The sequence below is a fragment of the Oreochromis niloticus genome, linkage group LG10 (assembly GCF_001858045.2).
Source record: "Oreochromis niloticus isolate F11D_XX linkage group LG10, O_niloticus_UMD_NMBU, whole genome shotgun sequence".
In the NCBI taxonomy this organism is placed as follows: Eukaryota; Metazoa; Chordata; class Actinopteri; order Cichliformes; family Cichlidae; genus Oreochromis; species Oreochromis niloticus.
The window spans coordinates 27,101,067-27,121,315 of record NC_031975.2 but is presented as its reverse complement, the minus strand read 5'-3'; the positions used below and the strand labels follow the sequence as shown (position 1 = coordinate 27,121,315).

The 20,249-nt window shown below is 38.7% G+C and overlaps 1 protein-coding gene across 2 annotated transcripts; it reads left to right on the top strand.

Moving 5' to 3' along the window:
• The first annotated feature begins 2,739 nt into the window (after window positions 1-2,739).
• On the top strand, window positions 2,740-19,464 carry tmem248 (transmembrane protein 248). Of its 2 annotated transcripts, none has more exons than XM_005458248.4 (7): window positions 2,740-3,093; window positions 4,579-4,737; window positions 5,472-5,760; window positions 9,159-9,309; window positions 10,399-10,582; window positions 12,139-12,282; window positions 14,508-19,464. In XM_005458248.4, the coding sequence occupies exons 1-7, from the start codon at window positions 3,091-3,093 to the stop codon at window positions 14,526-14,528; spliced, it is 951 nt and encodes a 316-aa protein (XP_005458305.1). In that variant the 5' UTR covers window positions 2,740-3,090; the 3' UTR covers window positions 14,529-19,464. The 2 variants fall into 2 exon arrangements, with proteins under 2 accessions (XP_005458305.1, XP_005458304.1); XM_005458247.4 differs by having other exon boundaries at window positions 12,139-12,320.
• Window positions 19,465-20,249: the final 785 nt, after the last annotated feature.

Here is a 20,249-nt window from a genome sequence, read left to right as displayed (position 1 = left end):
AATGAAATTTGTAGTAGTTCGATTTAGAACAGTTCCGACTATTTACGACTTGTATGTAACTCCTTTGTATTAATTGCATGAAACTGTCCCCTTACAAAAATAGTAAAAGGTGCCCTAATTTGTATCCAAAAGGAAACTTGACGCTTTATTTTAAAAGACAAGCAGCCATTTCCGGAAACTTTCTGCTTAACCCCGATTAACTTGACACAACTAGCAATCCTAAAGGGGCTAGTGTGTAGGCTAAGAAGCATGGGCTGCAGCCTTTTTTTTCTTTCCAGAAACTTTATTTAAACAAATATAAACAGCAACGTAACAATAACAATGACAGTATATGACCAGATTTACAGTCGAAAAGAGGTAAATACAGTCCCAGGGAACAGTTGAAACGTAATAATGGGAGGAAAAATTATGTATTATGTAAAAATTACATAATAATATTTGGAAATTGTGATAGAGCTCGCACCAGAGTTTCTTCTGCATTCGATTTGCCTTTGTTAGTCAATAATTTTATACATATCGAGTACTGTTAGGGTCGTTGCCGCTGTTTAAGTTTTCAAATCTATGCGAAAATTAAAGAATGATATCAATTAAAAATATACCAACATTTTTAAAATTTATTTTATTTTACGTACATGAAACGTTCCCAGAATTATCAGAAACTTCCCCAGAAAACAAATGTTTTTATCCACTGTGTTTTCACAAAATAAAACAGCTGTATAATAAAGCATGGGCATTTTGCCTGTTTTTTTGTTGTTGTTTTTTTCAAATTACAAACTATTGCACATTAATCCAGCATATTTTGGAATACATATACAAACAAAATAAATGAGGAATAGTTTATTTATTTAAATCACAGAAATGATCAATATTCAGTTTAAATCTTCCCAGGCTTTAAATTATTATTGTTATTTTAAAGTTTTTTTATTATTATTATTTTAGTCACAATACAGTATTTGTCTGATATGTCTGGTACATGTTCTATATTTATAACATGGAATTCACTATAAGATAACAACCCATCTTTGAACTTGGATGACATCATTGTAGATGATCCATTTCTGGATTAAAATAATTTTGTGTTTTAGTTGAATAACTTTGTTGTTGCATATGTAGGATCTGTGTCATGAGAAGTTGTGTTTAGAGGCCTAGGACCATGCCAGTATTCCCTGTTTATGGAAATGATGTATAATTTCTGGAGTAGTTGCATTTCAGAGTTGATGGGCTGCAGACTGCAGTTATGAGGAAAAGATCCTTTCAGCAACAGGCTGCTAGTAGCAGTCATTTTTCAAGCATCGCAACCATCCGCTTTTTTAAAATACAGATGCGCAAGTTCGTCTTTTGGTGTAACGTCCATCGCTTCTCAACGTGTGCCATCAACGAGTTTACCTTGTCGTAAATCATTTACAGCCCGATCAACTGCTTTAGCAGAACAGTAGCGCTTTGTGGGCAAACTTGACTTTGCTGTAAGATAAACGAAAACATGTAAAAAGCGATTTGTTTCAGTTCTGGCCTACTGCATTTGCGAAAACTGAAATGCTTGCTTTGGCTAGAAACTGTTTCTAGCCCTTTAGCGACCTCTGCTGGGCCTAAGGCTGAACAGCAGGAGGCAGTGTATTTTCTGTCCAGGCACGAATTTAAGAATAATCCATGCAGAAAATACTAAAACATATATTTGGTGTGTAAATGACATCTGTCCTGAGACAGCTGTAATTATACAAAATATTAATTAAAATACAAAATGTCTCTTAAAACTATGTTCTCTTGTTCCAGCTTCTTGATCACTAAATTGTATTTCAAATATTATTATTCAAATAAGTTATAAATCCACGTTTTTATTCTGATTTTGTGTCTGATTGTTGAACCACTGTTCAACGTATTTTAAAAAGTAAACGGTAGACCGAACATATAAATCAAACATCCATCTATCCATTATCTTCTGTTTATCCTTTTCAGTGTAGCGTGGGGGGAGGGCTTGGAGGCAGCTTAAATCAAAGATTCCAAACATAAAAAAACAAAAATAAAACATTTCTGCTTTTCTGAGTATTTATTTGTTACATATCATGGCTCTACATCTAAAAAGAAATATATCCATTCAACCTGTTATCTTGTGCAACCCCCTTACTCTAATTTGAGCCCTGTTACCACAATAGTGTATTTGAGCAAGGATTTGAAAATAAGTGCTGAAAACTTTTTTTTAAAGAACAAAGCAAAATGTGTGTCTTTTGATAAATAGGGAAAGGTCGATTTTGAGGGTAATATAAATTACGTCCTTAAACTTAAGTTAAATTTCTTAAACAATATTAATATTAACTTTTTCAGGTTTTAGAATATTGGTTGTACCAATACTAGCATAGCAGACGGCAATTAAAATATCTAATTAAAAGTGTACCATTGATGCCTGACCTGGAACAACCTAATCTTTTGATGGTTTATTATTTGGTTTTCGTAAATACATAGCATAAATAACGGATCAGTTTTTACGGCTTTTCAACCCTTTTACAATGGGACATTTGGAAACATGACAAAAGAAAGAAGAAAAAAGAAAACGTCAGACGTTCCCTTTCAAACCTTTCGTTTCCTATGGCACCTCAACGCAGCAAAAGGCTCCAATAATTTGTGCTGAATCGCTTGTCCCCTACGTAAATTGCGTAAGCCTGTGCATCGCCGGCGTACTGATGTCTATTTTCAGGCGTAGGTTCTATGAAAATAACACGACGGCGGCGGTGCGGTGCGACGTTTTTACTACGCAGTGCGGGGGCGCGGACGATATGTCGACAGAGAGGGAGGACCCGGAGACATTATTGACGTTGTTCCAGGCTGTACAAGAAAAAAATACTTCTCATTAGTGCAGCAGTGAGCTTTAGAGCAAAGAATGGGAAGCAGTACACACGGTGTTTGGTGTGCTGAAAGCCCGGCTGTCTCAAGCGAACATCGATTTTTGCTGTTCCGCGGGATATTCAGCAGGGACTAGCTTCAGGAAAGCGAGTAAGCTAGCAGCACAGGCTAGCTTCGCAGAGAGCTAGCTGCCTTGTTATTGTGGCCCGAAACGAACCTTCCAGCTAGCATCCGTCAGAGGAACACACGGGAAAAATGGTAAGGACAGCTTGTGCGTGCTTTTCATCTAATTTAGCCAGTTTTGTCACTTTGTCGAGGTAGCTAGCGACCCGAGTCGTAGTATGTTACTGAGAGCTTGTCACCTGCCTGTCGTTTAAACACAGGGCTGAATTAACGCACGTCTGCAGTTTTAAACTATTTCCTGTCATAATATCGACGGTGTCTTCTAGTAGGGCGTTAATTGTAGAATTAGATGTTCACACTATCGTCCCAATTCTGTTGCATCAACGTTTTGCATTAATTCTTTGAATTCTTTCAGTATACAGTTGGATGTTTTGACAACTTTAGAAATACGCGGAAATGTCCTTGCTTACTGTACTGCACACTCGATAAAGGGCAATGAGTTAAATAAACATGCATAAAAAGCTCACACGGGGATCCTTGAATCATGTAGAGGTGCTGTAATTATTAGAGCCAACAGTTTATCTTAGTTCCCCATCGTGGTAAACATGTCAAAGACCGTGAGCGTATTGCCTGCATAGTTCCATCTGACTGGCTTTGCAAGTGTAAAATAATTTGCATTTTATTAGATATATACTCTGTTCCAAAGCATCAGTGCAATTTTCAAAGTTTTATTTGATTGAGTGAGAAGATTTTTTTAAAGGTAGTTCTGCTGATAAATTTCCTGTTTAAATAATTCCACAGCCAAAGCAACTTGCTGAACCAGTTGAGTGGCATTTTTGAAAGACCTGTGGCCAATTTGTGTATACCGGTCTGATTTGACTGCGGTGTCATTTAACAACATTAATGCTGTCTTATGTTTATTATCAGGATATGAAAAACTGTATCAGTGGGGCTTAACCAGATACAATGCTGAATACATTTTTTTTATAGTGTTATTTCATGCTGATGATACGCAGTATTTATATGATGCACAGTTGTACAATAAAATACACTATAAACCATAACCATAAGTATTCACTTCCCTGTGCTGGCAAGACAGATCACCTAAATGTGGTTTGCCTATAATGCGTCACTAGTGATGACTCTGGTGGCGAACTGTCTGCCAGAAATGGCCTCATTTGCTTAAATTTCAGACAATGTAATTGTAATTGTTTAAAAATTATGCTTCAGAGTTACTCTGCACCATAGTGCAGAGTAACTCTGAAGCATAATTTTTAAAGGTTAAAGGTAGATTTAAGTGTGAGCCTAGCATATTTGTTGGTGTTTAGTCTGTGCACGATCTTAAACTGGACTCTAAAGCAGACTTCTTTTTTTTTTTCTTCATTTTTACACCTCTGTATTAGCAGCTGATTTGAAAGTGTGATCACTGCTAATGCTGTGTTTAAAGCATTTAATGCATCACTTTGTCATCGTTTTTCGCTTGTTTTTGAGCACGTATGCTCATATGCTTCGTATCAGTCATTTAAGTTAGGTTTGTCTCTTAGTGCAAACCTCAATGCAAAGCAAGCACACTCTCTCTCATACTTAAATTTTAGCTAATCTGTGTTTGTCTGTGTGCAGGTGTACCTGTTAAATCCTATAGAGAACCTGAGAAGCTACATCAACAACCGTCCACCTCTGGTCATTTTTATGATCAGTGTAAGTGCGGTGGCCATCGCCTTCCTGACCATCGGTTATTTCTTCAAGATTAAAGAGATCAAGTCTCCAGAGTTGACCGAGGTAAGGCACACCCGTGCAGTTTTTTGAAGTAGATGAAATTATGTGACCTAAAACGGTAAAGTGTGATCACTGCTAATGCTGAATGTCAGGTGGTGACCTTTATTGCCTGCTTTATGACTAAAGGATGCATTTTTTTTTATTAAAACCATGCTTCAACTGCACTGCAGGTTTTAAGGCTGAAAACGGCTCTCTTGTAGGATAAAGTGGGGTATATATGTATCTGACTCCTTTTCACCTGGCTCTGATGTGAGTCAGGTTTAAGGGGCATTTGGAGCACATGGTGCTCTGCCAAGCCCAGTTCAAAAGAAAACGATTTGGACCTACACAGAAATTTCATGAATTCTTCTTTTGGTCATGCACCATCTCTCAGCCAGGATTTATGATGTTTGATCAGGTAGCTTTTGGAGGATAAAGCTGACAAACAACCTGCACTAAGCAACTAGCTTTGCCTCAGCTCTCGGCATGCAGAGGGAACAAGTTATGATATAGTATACACATTCTCTGCACAGTGTGCAGCATGTAAATCTGAACAGGAGACATATGCAAATGAAAAAGGTTGTTCTAGTTTAAACACTTGGATGCATTGTAACCAAACTAAATGTTGCACAGAGATAAAATATTGTCTACAAATACATACAGTAACGGCAACATTGTACATTATTTTCTGTGCATGGTATTTCACAATAATGGCATGTCATGTCTGGCAGTTAAAAACATATTCACTGTTTTCACAGGACTGGAACACCTTTCTGTTGCGCTTCAATGAGCTGGACTTTTGTGTGTCAGAGAATGAAACGATAAAGCACGGCCTGAACGAGTCGACCACGCCGGAGAGCATGGTGGTGACTAGCGGCCAGGCTCGTTCCAGCACTCAGGTTCCCCTACTGCTGGAGGACTCGGGGCCCATTAACATCTCAGTCCCCATTACCCTCACGCTGGACCCTCAGCGTCCGTTTGGAGGGTATTCTCGCAATATCACCCACCTGTATGCCACGGTGCTGGGGCAGCAAGTAGGCCTCTCAGGTAGGTTCTCATATTTCTTTGCTAGGTTTGATTGCTCTGTAGTCAGTCTGACTTGTAAAGTAGGATAAACTACTTCCCTGTTTATCTACATCAGTAAAAAAAACTGTTTTCACATGATTCCAGTTTATATACATGAAGGTTGCATAGCCAGAAATATTTCCAAAATTCCACGTGTTGTTGTCATACAATGTCTAATTGCCTTGTAGCTCCGATTAAGGAAGAAGAAAGATTGTTACTTGCCACTGCAGGTGGTAGATGTACTCCTAATACATGTCAGCTCATACAGATGTAGAGTAGCCTAAAAAATAACAACAATATGTTGGTTTTTAGGGGTCATGAAAAGGTTTGAAATCGAAATCAGTCAAGTTCTTAATTGCCTCTATATTTCCCCTAAATTTGTAAGAGGTATTAAATGTGCACAAGGTATTTTAATACCCTTTTATCTAAAATCAATAGGATACAGCTAAGTCAGCTGTGGCTCAAATGGTTGTCAGTGTACCATACATCTTCAACTTCCTTGTTTAGTTTGGCCAGCATCCAAAAGTTCAGAGATTGGCTTTAATTTCATGTAAAGGCGAGCCTTAAATACTGTGCTGTTGGGATGATTTTACAGTTAAATAGCTGTATACCAAGTAGTAGTTATGTCTTGTCTATAAAAGGCAAAAATATAATACCTTATATCAGTGTTATTTGATCTTATTTCTTAATTTTCAGGTATTAAAAAAAGCATTTGTTTCGATTGTTTAAAATGGCGCAGGAGTCTTGATGTAACAGGTGGTGATCAGGCCTTTCAGGCATTGCTTAGCAGAGGATATCTTTGTATCTGACAAATTAGGAATTCCGCATTTGCTCTGAACCCTTTCATGGACAGGCAAATTTGGAAACTCGGATGAATTCTACAGTCATTGCTCGTGCTGTGCAACAGGTGCTTTCTTTAATTATCATGGGAGAAACATGTGTTCTCTATAGTGTGGAGAGTTTTTGCATTGTGGCTGTGTGAAACCTTTTGCTGATGTCAGACGCATCTTCTGTTGGGCTTTTTACTTTACCTCTCTGTGCTGTGACTTGACTTCGACATGGTGAGCAAACAGCAGAGGTGTTGTGTAACGTTAAGCTGATCCCGGTGAGTCCAACTGTCAAAGTGAAACGTGAATTCCTAAAACGCTGTGAAGCTTCTGAACGTGTCTGCGGGCTTATGTGATTGTGCCTTAGTGAACTTTTCCTTTTGTCTAAAGTGCTGATACACACTGAAAGACCATGTGTGTTTTCTTGCTGCTTCGCTTCTGAGGTGCTGCATGTTGGAATGAGGAAGGCATGGCAAAAAAAAAAAAAATGTGTGAAACATTACACTTGGCAGATTTCTGGCTAACAGACTCTGCTTAATGTAGCCAACTTTCAAAGTTCAGGATTTACTATGTCCACATGAAGTCCAATTTTTTATTTTTTATTACTTAGAGGCAAAGTTTTTAGTCAAATGATTTTTTTTTTTATATGACTTCAATGCAGCGCTTGTTTGGAGAGAGTGTAAGCCTGGTTATTTGGAAATGGCTACAGTTACCAGAATGTCACATGCCGTCAGAACGTGCTGCTTTGAAACAAGGACAGCTATCAGGAAACGGTCATTATTAGTGTGTGTGAGGGAGTGTGTGTGTGTGTGTGTGTGTGTGTGTGTGTGTGTGTGTGTGTGTGTGTGTGTGTGTGTGTGTGTGTGTGTGTGTGTGATTGTGTTTGTTGAAAAAAGGCAGATTGTGGCTTGCGGCTTCCTTGCATTTTGATTGTTCTAATTATATGAGTGAATTAAGTCATTTATCACAGGAAACCAAAGCAAATGATGATTAAAAAAAACGAAAATGTACTTTGTACATGTCCAACTGTAAGAGGCTGATGAATGCATTAATGTTAATCAGTATTCTCATAAAGAGAGTCAAGCAAACATGCCTGTATGCGCATGTCTTCTGACAGTGTAGATGAAACATTGGCAACAAATAACAGTTTTTACCCAAATTATAAGAGCTGCTCATCCAAACTACATCACACTCAGCACTGAACTTATTTGGGTAAGCAGCAGTGCACGTGTGTGTACCTGCCAGGTCTGGAGTGAAACAGATGAATGGCGGTGAAAATTGTCAAAGAAGAGGTCTGTTGAATTGTCAGTAAGAATAATTTTGCATTTAAAATAAATAACTCTGTGATTCAAGTTTAGTGTCTGTTGCTGTGTCTGTTCGGAGTGACCCATGCTCTCCTTTTAAGGGCAGGTTTCTGGTTGCAGGTTCCTGCTGCCTCAGTCACTTTGCGTCATTGACTTCAGTGGTTGAACGTGTCATTTTAGATCCAAATTAACCCTTAAAAAACAGGTAGTCATCTGCAATTCTCTATTTGAAGAAAGTGATTTAGTTCCTGTTTACACAAACCAAAAATATTGTTGTTGTCGATATTAATGGATAATGATGAACTATTATTGTCACGCATACAGCTGGTTGGAATAACTTTCTCAGACTTTACGCTATTACTTCTTGTTGGACTGGAAAGTCAGTGGAGGGTGGGGTTTGCTTGAGCCTTTATGAGAGCAGAGATCCAAACGCTGGCATGACTTTCTGAATGAAACTGATTATGTAACATAACATCAAAATGTACTCATCTGAACTGTACTGTCTCACCTTGATTCTCGTTTAAAATTATGTCCTGCAGCCTTATTTTGTAAATTAAATCTCATAAAGAGGCCCTAGTTTGTCTTTTGATGTATTGTGCTGGTGTTGTGATTGGCTGAGCTGTTAGAACAGGAACAGGTAGCATTATCTTGAGTTTGAATGGCAACAAACGTATTAGTCGGAGAGAAAAAACAAATGAAACCTGTTCTGCTGACAGGTTTTTTTTTTTTTAGTATAAATGCTTATTTTTATTATTGTACATTGAAGTTTCTCATCTATTTAAACTAGAGTTGTATAAAGCACAAGTTGCCTAGTAGAACAGTTTTTGGACTTTGTGAGAATTCCTTTTGTTTTCTCCATTGTCTCCTCCATCTGGATGAACACGTCAGTCCTAAGTCACACCCAGGAGTCCACTCAGTTTGACTGATAATCCTCTAATCTCCTTTGCAGTTTGAAAAATATTGCATAAGCCTACAAAATCAGCCTGTCATTAGTTATCAGGGGGTAGCTTGGTATGAGCCTCCCGCTGCAGGAGTTGTATTCATACTGTTTGGACTGTTCATGCCTCTGATATTTGCTTTAGAGCTCAGAGGTTTTTAGCTTGATTGTGGGGTCATGGAAATGCAACACGAGGCTGCCTTAAAAACATTACATTGTGATTAAAATGTGAAAGAAATGAGTTGATGACATCTTGTCATGAAAAGTTTAAAACAATCTCTGCTGCTCTCGTTGTCTTTGTTTTGCCTGTAGGCCGAGAAGCTCATGAAGAAATAAACATCACGTTCACTCTGCCCGTATCCTGGAACTCGGACGACTGTGTTCTGCACGGTCACTGCGAGCAGGTGGTGTTCAGCACTTGCATGACCATCACAGCGGCCAGCAATATCTTCCCAGTCACAGTGTGAGTTGGACTGCCTCCATAACTCAAGGGAACAAGCGCACTAAATTAGTCTTGAGCTTTCTGATGCAGACTAAATGAAATGCAGCTTTGAGGAGTTTATCATTCAGTAAAGGCAATAAGTCTGTGTTGCCTTGTTTTACAGAAACATGCATTTTTTGTTGTTGTTTGTAATTTTGAACCATTTGAGAAACCACAAAATGTGTAGTAATGTGCAGCTTCCTTTTGTAGCTCTGCAGTTAAAGTGATTTGCAAGTACTTTGTTACTACAGCGTTACATTTTGCAAATCATTGACTCAAATATTTTTGCAGGGCTTGTGCATGCCCATGCAAGGAACACACATATGCCACTCATTTTGATTAACTGAATCGGTCAAGATAAGCAAGAGGTAATCAAGGTGCAAACTGCATCACCTTGCATGTTGCAAATATGATGAAACGCGGGCCTGGACGTCAGCAGTACTTGAGATCAGTGATAGGATGACTTGTCACTTTGTAAAACTAAAGATAGCCAAAGCAGTCCTGCTAAAGTGTAGAGTGTGAACTGGCAGTGCGAGCGAGGCTCCATCAGACTAATTAAGCTTCATTTGTTATGTTTTACTGAACTATGCCATTTATTAGTGTAGTAGCAGTACTTTATCATTATTTGTAGACAGTCATTTTGTTTTATTGGATCAGTTGCCTTGGATACTGCTTTAGAGCCCTCTGGTGGCCCAGTTGTAAACTGCATAATATGGAATTATACATTAAGAAGTTATAAATTGTTATCCACAATTTTTACTTTACTTATTTATTACTATAATTATTATTTAAAATTGATAAAAACCTCTTGATATGTCTGCTCTTGTGCTTTTTTCCCCTGTGAGCAGCTGTGGCATCTGTGTGTCGCATTTGTTTTCCTTCCTGTCAGGATGGATAATCTGGTGTCACCCAAATAAGCAATTTCTCATAATAAGGATGTTTGACACAAATAAACAAGAAAATATACAGAGCAGATAAACAGCAACAACATCTGTACGATTTTCTGCTACAATATGGTGTGAACCGTTCCACTGCACCAGTTAACAAAAGCCCTTGTTTTTTTGTTTGCAGGCAGCCACCACACTGCGTGCCAGAGACGTACACCAATGCCACATCTTGGTACAAGGTGTTCACCACAGTCCGTGACTCAGATACCAAGTACAGTCAGGACTACAACCCCTTCTGGTGTTACAAAGGAGCCATTGGCAAGGTGTACCATGCACTCAACCCAAAACTTACCGTGATTGTTCCAGATGTGAGTCACCACACCTCCTCACAGTTTTTGAATTTCAACAGTAATTCTTTATGTTTCATTTCATTTAAATATGTAAAAGTAAAAACAAATAGACTTGAAGTTTCTGTGATATACGTCCTTTTAGTGTCATTTCCCCATGATTTAAACAAGTAGGATTACTGAGAATAAGAATGGTATACTTTGTTGATAGTATTTTTTTTTTTTTTTTTTTTAACTCATTGTAACACAGAGAGATCATTTACCCTCTTAGGGGTAAATGTTCCTCAACCCATAGTTTATTCTGAAAGGGATTTAGATCTGTACTGATGGGCGTAGGTTGTTCCAGGAACAGTGAGCTGCATTTGAGCTGCAAATGTACCAGCGAGGCTGGAATTAAATTATCATTAGAGTGGACTTAATATGCTTTTCCCCAATATATGTACTGGTACAGTGTTATAGGCTCACGTTACATACCGCCAGAGTTTCAGATTAATCAGGTTATCGTACGTGTAAGTAATCCATGTGAACCAAAAGCTCAGGCTTCAGACTGCTATAAACACTCTCTCACATCAGTCTTTTGCACATTAGTCCCCTCCAGCGGTTCAAAACGTTCTTTTATAAGGGGCAACAAATGAAAGAAAGTTGAGGTTAAAAAGCAGGAGGAAGGCATCTTAAATACATCGTTTCAGACTGAGGATTAACGGAAGTGTTGCACCAAGGCCCAGTTTAAGATGAAGAAGGATGATCTTGAACTCTGAATCTGAAGCTGTTCTAATAGAGTGCATGAATAAAAATACAGATTTGGACATGATTATAATGGCTCTGCTTTAATTATGTTTTAATATTTCACTCTAGAAGGTTACTGTGCAGTTAAATGTGCTTGTGTTTCAACTATAATTTTGCATTAGATTATATCAGACAGCAGCCAGAAGGACCTGTCATTCTAAACAGAGCGGGCCATTAAGTTGTACCATCAACTCGCATAATTAATGTTTCTGTCGCCTAAGGAGAGCGATAAAAACTACCTACGTGTAGAGACGACGCATCAGTTAACCATGAATACCTTGTGTCAGTGTGGGTTTTTCAGTTTCACCTCACTTATTGTACCTGAACCTTCATTAGGTACTTACAGTAATGGAAAGGCAAGATTGAACAATGAGGGAACACGTTTGTGATTTTGAGGAATTTTTGATGATGCATTTTGACGAGGAGCCGCAAAGTGGAGTTCAGAGGAAAATCGCATACTGTTGTCTGAGGTATTGACGCAGGCAGCACGGTAAGTATGAACAGCAGCTGAAGAATACTCCTGAAAACTGCAGACATGTTAAGACCTATTCTAACGAGAAATGGCTGATCTGTGTAACATGGAGCTGCAGCTGTTAAGAGAAAACCCACATGCATGCAGTAACTATTATAAGTAATTATTTTTTTTTAGTGTACCACCTTCACCAAAAACTACAGATAACCTGTGCAGTGAGTAATAAAAAAAAAAATCAAGCTTGTAGCCTTCTGCTTGAAATAAAACCTGAAGTTACTCTGTGACATTAAACCGTGTCTTTTAACACTTGTCTTACTAGGATGACCGTTCCCTCATCAACCTTCACCTGATGCACACTAGCTACTTCCTGTTTGTCATGGTCATCACTATGTTCTGCTATGCAGTCATAAAAGGGCGGCCTGGCAAAGTGCGACAAACCAACCCTGACTTCTGTCCTGAGAAGGTACAACAGACACCAGCAGTGCTATATGACTTCAACAGGTAGTTTCAGTCAAGTATCAACTGACCAGTGATCGGTCAAAGACTCGCTCCAATCAATGACTCTGCTGATTTCCTGCTATTTCTGCTTTTTGTTTGTTTGTTTTGGCACATGAACTCCTTACAAACTCCAAACCAAATGAAAGAATATTTAAGCTTCCCTTGATAGCATAATAAAGACGTCCGAATGGTGTAAGATTTGGTGTAAAAGTCTGGGTGAACATCATTGTATTTGAAGTAGTTGCATCTCGCTTCCAGAGGTGAAGGGAGTTCGTCTTCCTTGATCTTATTGTTCGTTGCATGTAGCACAGTTCGTTTTCCCTATACACATAGCAAGTTCACAAAGTAGTGAACTTGCTAACATAGCTGTTTTTTTATTTGCTTGGATAAGGAAGGTGGGGCAACAGCTGCAGATTTCTTTATCTAAGAGCTCATCTTGGGACCCTTAGTTTGAAATATTGAAGAGAGGAGCAAAACAAACAGAATGCAGTATGTCTGTCTTCTTGGTGTGTTTACCTCTGCATGACTCTGCTTTGGTTACACCCAAACTACCAGTCCACTAACTGGCAGTTTCCCACATATTCATTGGTCTGTGTGTTTCGTTCTAAAGTGGAGACCACCAGCAAGCAAACAGATGGACTCTTTGATGTGTCTAACGTAACAAACACAAGGAGATATAATATGTGTGTTTAAGCATATGTAGCATCGTGTCCGGGTTAGATTGTTGGAGCTGAAATTTGTGAGGCACATAAATGTCGAACACTCAGATTACAGAGACTACAAGCCACATTTAACCACACGTTCATAACTATACATGCAGCATACAAGGTTCTGTTCAACCTGTCTTCTACTGACGATTCACCAGATAATTTGAGACCCATGTCTTTGGACTGTGGGAGGAAGCTGGAGGAACCCCACACAGGCACGGGGTGTAGCCCCAGCTTGGGTTTAAACCAGTGCTAACCGTTACACTGGTGCTTAACATCAACTATCCACTGCTACCTCTCCACACTGCTGTATTTGGTGGTCACGCATAGGGACCTGATATTTTGATTGCGTACCTGTCTCGTTTTGCACTTACAAAGCTTGATCTGTGACAGTGTGCTGACCTGCGGGCAAAGCTGTTCAGTTCAGTCTTGCTCTGTTTATTTTCCCTTTATTGCTGGTGGGAAGACAACAGCAAACAAACAGCAGTTTGAAAGGATTTCACAAATGCAGCGCCATGTTTGCAGTTTTTTTTTTCTTTTTTCTTGGTGGTCCAGTGGTTTAACACAGAGCTTGTCCTGTTTGCTTCTCTTGCTCACTTTCCCCACTGCTTATGTTTGCTATAACAATTGCTGGGAAGCTTTACTGCACTTATGGGACCTTAAGCATTTTCTATCAATTTATTTACTATTGTTGTTGTTGTTGTTGTTATTAATATTAAAAGTCCCCTTAATGTTATCACTTCTATTTCACATGTGGAAGTGAGACTAGAACAAAAAAGTAGAGTTGAGTAGCAGAAATAGTTCATGTTATTTGTCGTGGTCCTTTTGTCATTATTTTACTAATGACTTCCAGTTAAGTGAAATTATCTTCTCAATTGTATTTGCTAGCGATAATTTAGCTTCTATTGTTTGGAAAGCAATGTGAAAGTGGAACCTAATGTTGCCTTATACATAAAAGAAAGGTTCATACTCACCCTGAGTAGCAGGAAGTCCAGCTTACTAATTTGATTTGTTAACTTAATTTCACTCTGGCATCATGTCTGTTCTCTGTATCAACAGATAAAGAAGCCAGAGTATCTTTATCATATCAGAACTGGGAAAAAAACGATGGATAGTTGCATCCCGAGACAGATGCGATGAGAATTGGATACTGTCTGTGTACCACTTTAAGGATGCTGAAATGTAAATTTTCAAAAATAAAATAACACAAATCACTCAAAATATTGCAGCAGAAAACAACAGGTGATGGACTGGAACAGTCACCAATAGCTGATAAAGTCCAGTCGTGTTTCCCAAATAAATATCAGTAAAGTGCATCAGCTTTGATTGATCAGCTGGGGGTGGGGGTGGGGGGTTAAATGCTTGCAAACAAGACTCTTGTCTTCTTCTGTCACACTTTCACCGCTCTTTGCTACATCACCAGATTTTTGGTATCATAAATTTCTGTTATTACTGAAACTAAATTCCATTTCTTTTGTTGCAGGTGGCGTTGTCAGAGGGTTAAAAAGACATCAGAGAATGGCAGGACTTACCTGTAACATGGACAAAATTAGAGAAAGTGAAGAAATTAATTAAAAAAACAAAAACACGACTTACCAGTTGCCTAGTGGACCCTGGAAATACAATAAGGGACACAAAAGCTCTGTGAATGCATTACTCTTGCAATGTTGGGTTTCTCCAACCAAAGATATACAAGTGCCTGTATCTGTGGTGTAAATATTTCTAGGAACTCTTTGGGTTTTTTTCCCTTTTTGTTATTTCTTTTGATTTTTGCTTGAGCCCCCCAGTGCCATGTCCAAACATGCAGTACAGAAACAAAGCAGAAGGCCACATCCAAGAGCTACTTCTTTTTTCTGGTGGTGATTAGGTCTCACCTTATCAAGCATGATAGACAGAAGTGTTTTATCAAAGTGGTAAATGTTTAGATATCTTAAGGTCAACTGTAAGCAAAGTGGTTTTGTCGCCCTGATAACAAAGCGTGATGTTTAATCACTTGGAACATGTTTAAGGAAACAGAAAAGCAGGTAAATAATGATTAAATCCTCAGCGTGTGCTCGCCATAGCAGCTTAAGCGAGGAATGGAATAAAGTAGCACTTTTCTCTGCACCAAATTTAAAGGTTTAATTAAAATTCTAGTTAGAATCGGGTTCTTTAAAGTCCATTCAGACATCTAAGTGACATTTAAGTGATATGAGTAAACACAAAGTAAAGATTTTAGGTGATTGCACTGTGCGCATTAATACGTGAACAGTGTCGACTGTAAACTTAAGAATTTCACATCTTCCTTTTACAAACTGCTTTTGATTAGCAGTTAAAGAATTACCAGAACTTCCTGGTGTTTGTTGTTGAAATTTGTCACATATTCTTTTCTTCTTCTTCTTTTTTTTGGCCTTATGCTTTCCTCTGTCAGTTGCTTCTTCACTCACCTGCCTCTTGAATTTAATTTGCTGCCAGTCACTGTGCAGCAGTTTTGATGTTTAATCGAGTCCTCTCTGTCACACCCAGGAGATACAGAACATTTGATCTTGCCTTACCTACGGTGGACTTGCTTGCTTGAAAATAGGCGTGGGTCATCACTTTTGTCCCTTTCCCCACATTAACTCTCCGCCCCCTTTCTTCCACAGCCAAATATCACATTTTATTTGTTCTGGTATGACGAGCCTGTGGTTTGAAATCAAGCTTGTGCTCTTTGTCCTGTTATTGTAAATGTCACGTGACCCTTGAGTTACTTTATATTAGACACTTTAGTTACTTCACCTTTTTGAAATGATAAATTATATGAGTTGCACATGTTCAAGTGTTTTCATAGATGGTGCACCTTTGGATGTCTTGCACATTTTGTTATTATCTCCTGTGATTATTTCTTTTTTTTGTAAATAAACAAATTGGCCTCTATGTAAAAAATAAATATGATTATTATGCTGCTGCTCAGACGTTTACATAACCATCCTTGTTTGTTATAAAGAAAAGTTTTCGTCTAATATAATGTGAAATGATAAATACTGTAAATCATTTAGTGAATCCTTTGGTTATTAATAACTCATTTTTAATACATCTATGTAGGTGTTCAGAGGCCCAATTTCAGCAACCATTGCTCCTGTGCTCTTGGGACTCCATATATAGCAAATGCAAGTTTATCATGTTAAAAGTTTGATGTTTCCGCTGTATGTAAGGCATCAGTCGCAGAGTCATAGTGACTGAAAAATGTGTACTCTGACTGGTTGGCAAGTGGTTTCAGGAAGCTGCTGGCTGATGATCGGTGAAATTGATCGCAAAGGGAGTGCTGCACCAGAACCTGGCAGATCGCTTTGGTCTGCTATAAGTTACATGAAATAGGAAGATTTCACAAGGTGCAGCTTTTAGTTTGACGGTGGACTGTTTCAGTTTTCAGTTTGCATCACACTGTTTGGTTTCACTACCATTTGGCAATTAGTTGTGTTTACAGACATGTTGTTGTTCTCCATGCAAACTACAGGCCATTCTTTGAACTACAGGCCATTCTTTGACTCTGCTTGCAACCAGTAATAATAGCAAGGTAGTTTTTGGTGTAGCACTTTATACCTTGGTCCAGTTTCACCTAATGACAGGCAGCCTCAGGCAATCACTTGCTAACCAATAAAAGAATACGCATTTTACTCTGGCAGCCAGTGGTTAACGAAGGTCACTACCCCTCTTTCATACAACGGTGTGCACTACTCCCCCTAGAGGACAACTTAAAATGCCCCCAAGCAGAAGAGAAAGAAGTAGGAGGAGTTGGTCCACCGCTGAGTACATCAGAGTTTGAGAAACCCTGAATGGGCAGTTTCATTCAATGTGTTTTTGTAAGAGTGAGGTGCTGCTGGTCTCTGAAGGGAGTAGTAAACACCATTGTTTGTGGCCTATTGCCACAGGAAAGTTCTTAAAACAGGAAAACTGAGTTTCAGAATAAAATTATGTTTTTAAGGAGTCATCCAAAGCACTCGACTAGCCAAGTATGTTGCTTCTTTAGATCCAAAAACCAGTGTGGTCATGAATGTATAATAAACAATCGGCGTTTTACCAGGATATACTTTCATTTGAGAATAGATTATACCATCAGAACAGAGGGACTATTGCAACATTTCTCAAATATAAATATGAATTAAATACGAATGTACTTTTCTTTCAAAAAACAAGGACAAACTTTTGAGCAGCAGTGGGAATACCATTATCATATTTATCCATTTATTATATATTAATTATTAAACTAACATTTGTATTATTTTGAATGACATGAAACTGTGCAAAGACTCATTTTGTGTGTGAATGCATGAGAGTGAGTTTTGGATAAAGAAGTGTAGCTGCAGACTGCAATTCTCTGAAATCTCGTTCCGAGCGTCTGATTTTTGAAAAGGATACCGTCGCAGTGACAAAACAAGCCGCCTCCCCCGACTTCCACCTGCAAAACTTTCCATCTGTTGTTGCTGGTTGTTTGCGTTTCTCTGTGAGGGCAGCACAGCAGCACATATTAGATTTGCAAAAACAAAAAGACAGTGCTATATTTCTGTTGGTTTGTTGCATTGGTCTGAGCTTGTCTAAATGCGATCTGTGTCCAGAGAATTGAGTAAAAACCTTCCTATGGTCTTAACAGAACAGAAGTAAAGATTGCCTGTTTGTAATTATGTATTTTGTTTCCTTTTCAATAGAATTACCGATACTTTTACTTACCTCTGCTATAATTTTGCTCCATAATTGATGTACCTGTTGAATGTACTTTTTTTTTATAAGCAGCGTAATCGAAATCTGAGATGCAAGAATTCCAAGTGATTCAAAAAATGTTATATAAATATATATAATTTTTTCAGTTTGGGAGGCTTTACTTGAATTGTGTTGTTTGTTTTGATTGGTTTTCATAGTGTAAGGTTTTCCCGTCATGTTGTATGAAACGCTGTACTTAACATTTGCGTTTTTCGTGTGTATGTCAGTGAATGACTGGTTTTGGTTGTAATGGTTGCGATACCCCCCCCCACATACACAGAAAATGATGCTAGAAAAAGTCTTCCTAATTCTATTGTTCAGATGATGAGCATGGATCTGTTGCGTTCTCTCATCCATCTATTGTGCTCCCACCTGCTTTTGGTTTTTTTTGTTTTTGTTTTTGTTTTTGTTTTCTTCTTTTGGAAGATCTGGCAGCTCTAATTGGTCTGTTTGGGTATGGATAGGTAGCCAGGATTGATTTAAAGGAACTTGAAGTTGTGAATGAAGCTGTCTTAACATGTATCACTTGCATTTAGCTACTTCATATCCTTTTCTGTGCGATTTTCACCCCCCTTCCGTGGGTTAAATTTGCATCTCTGATTGCAAAAAATGCCTTAACATTGTCTTTGCTTCATCTATCACATATTGTAAATCGCACAGGAAAAACTAAAGCAAATCGTAACTATTGTGAAGTGTACATTTAAAGGATTTTAAAGGAGCAGATGCTTGCTGTTGTAGTTTTCAAATTACTCCACTATATCACTAATGACGTGAAAACAGTTGCGCCATATTCACCTTAAGTTGCACCATGTCGCTGTGTATGGAGGACTGAAACTGTCAAAAAAAACAACAAAGCTCAGTGAAAGAAAGTCTTAGTCATGCAGTTTGCTGAGGAAAAATGAAATTTGAGATGAAATTGGTTGCAAAGACTTATGCGATGCTGCATTACAAACCTTGCGGTTGCTTTGGACCCTAATAGCAAACTTGCCACCTTACTGCTGGATTTCTTACCAACCACAACAGGTTGCAGCGGTAAGGCAACTAAAGCAATTGAAAGGTTTTCAGTGGAGTTTGCAATCGATTGTACCAGCAACCACTTGCCAACCAGTCAGGGAATGCAAACTTTTCCCTAGCGACTGGATAGTTGCCAGGTCTTTGCCGACCAGTTTCCACACCTTTGTCACATCTAGATGCCGCCTGATTGGAGGGAGCAACAAATGGCTAAAAATAAGAAAATAAATAAATAAGAAAATAAAAAAAAGTAAATTCTGAAACAGGTGGCAAATGAAAATTACAAATAATATAAATGGAAAAGCGAAAAAAGAGTGAAATTACAGCAAAGAACACAAAATGACAGCAAAATGTAAAGAAATCAGCACATTTAACTAAACGACGCCTACATTCATTTTAATTTGTTTCATCTGTGCTGTTGGCAGTTTCAGGCTACCATACTGGTGTTTTGTGTTTTTTGCTATGACATGACTCCAATAAAAGGTGCCCTTCCTCCTCTCTGTCATCCTTTTTGTCATGTTAGCAGCGCTTACAGGCAAATATTAAGCCAACTCTGTGCCTTCTGCACTGTCGAGCTGCATCCTCCTCCCTGTACATACAGTAGATAGGACCATAGGTTTTAATGTGGCTAGGATGTCATTCAGACCCTTTTCCTCCCCAGTGGAACTGCTGTAAATGAATTCAAGTTTAAATAAACTGTCTCTGAAGTTCAACCGCTCTTCGTCTCTGACTCTCCCTTTATCCCCAACACCACAGCATTTATTAATTTAGATTAGGGAGATTAATGGTCTGCCAGGGAAAATCAACTAATTTGGCTCTACCTAAAATAAGAGGTCAGAGAAATATTAAGATCTGTAAGCTCTAGCTCTCTCTGCATGAAATAAGGATTGTACTGGTGATGGTAACGTATTTCCATGGCGTCATGTGAGTATGCTGTAGTCAAGACACTTTAGCATTAAGATAAAGTACATGGCATCAGTTTCTCCAAAAGTTCTTCACATTATCAGTGTGACTTAAAGGGCAGATGGCAGCAAGGCAGAATTACCAAGTAGGGCCTGACCGCTGGAGATGAAGAAATGCCAAACCAGCCCTCGAGACCCAAATTGCCAAGCAATCCCCTGAATGGACGACTCAGGATGAAGGTGAAGCTCCAAGAATATTTAAAGCAGAACTGAAGTTCAGCCAGTCATTTCGTTTCAATGGTTCATTCATGTAAAGCAGGGGTGGGCAACTCCAGGCCTCAAGGGCCGGTGTCCTGCAGGTTTTAGATGTCCCTGATCCAACACAGCTGATTCAAATGGCTAAATTACCTCCTCAACATGTCTTGAAGTTCTCCAGAGGCCTGGGAGTGAACTAATCATTTGATCCAGGTGTGGTGACACAGGGTGACATCTAAAACCTGCAGGACACCGGCACTCGAGGCCTGGAGGTGCCTACCCCTGATATAAAGCCACAGTTGGATGTGGAGGACTTACTCATGGAAGTAATATAAGTATTG

Excerpts from the sequence above, each read along its gene's own strand:
- tmem248 (XM_005458247.4), top strand. Across the intron at positions 4,738-5,471 it reads AGTCTCCAGAGTTGACCGAG|GACTGGAACACCTTTCTGTT; the intron begins GTAAGGCACACC and ends CTGTTTTCACAG. Across the intron at positions 5,761-9,158 it reads GCAGCAAGTAGGCCTCTCAG|GCCGAGAAGCTCATGAAGAA; the intron begins GTAGGTTCTCAT and ends TTTTGCCTGTAG.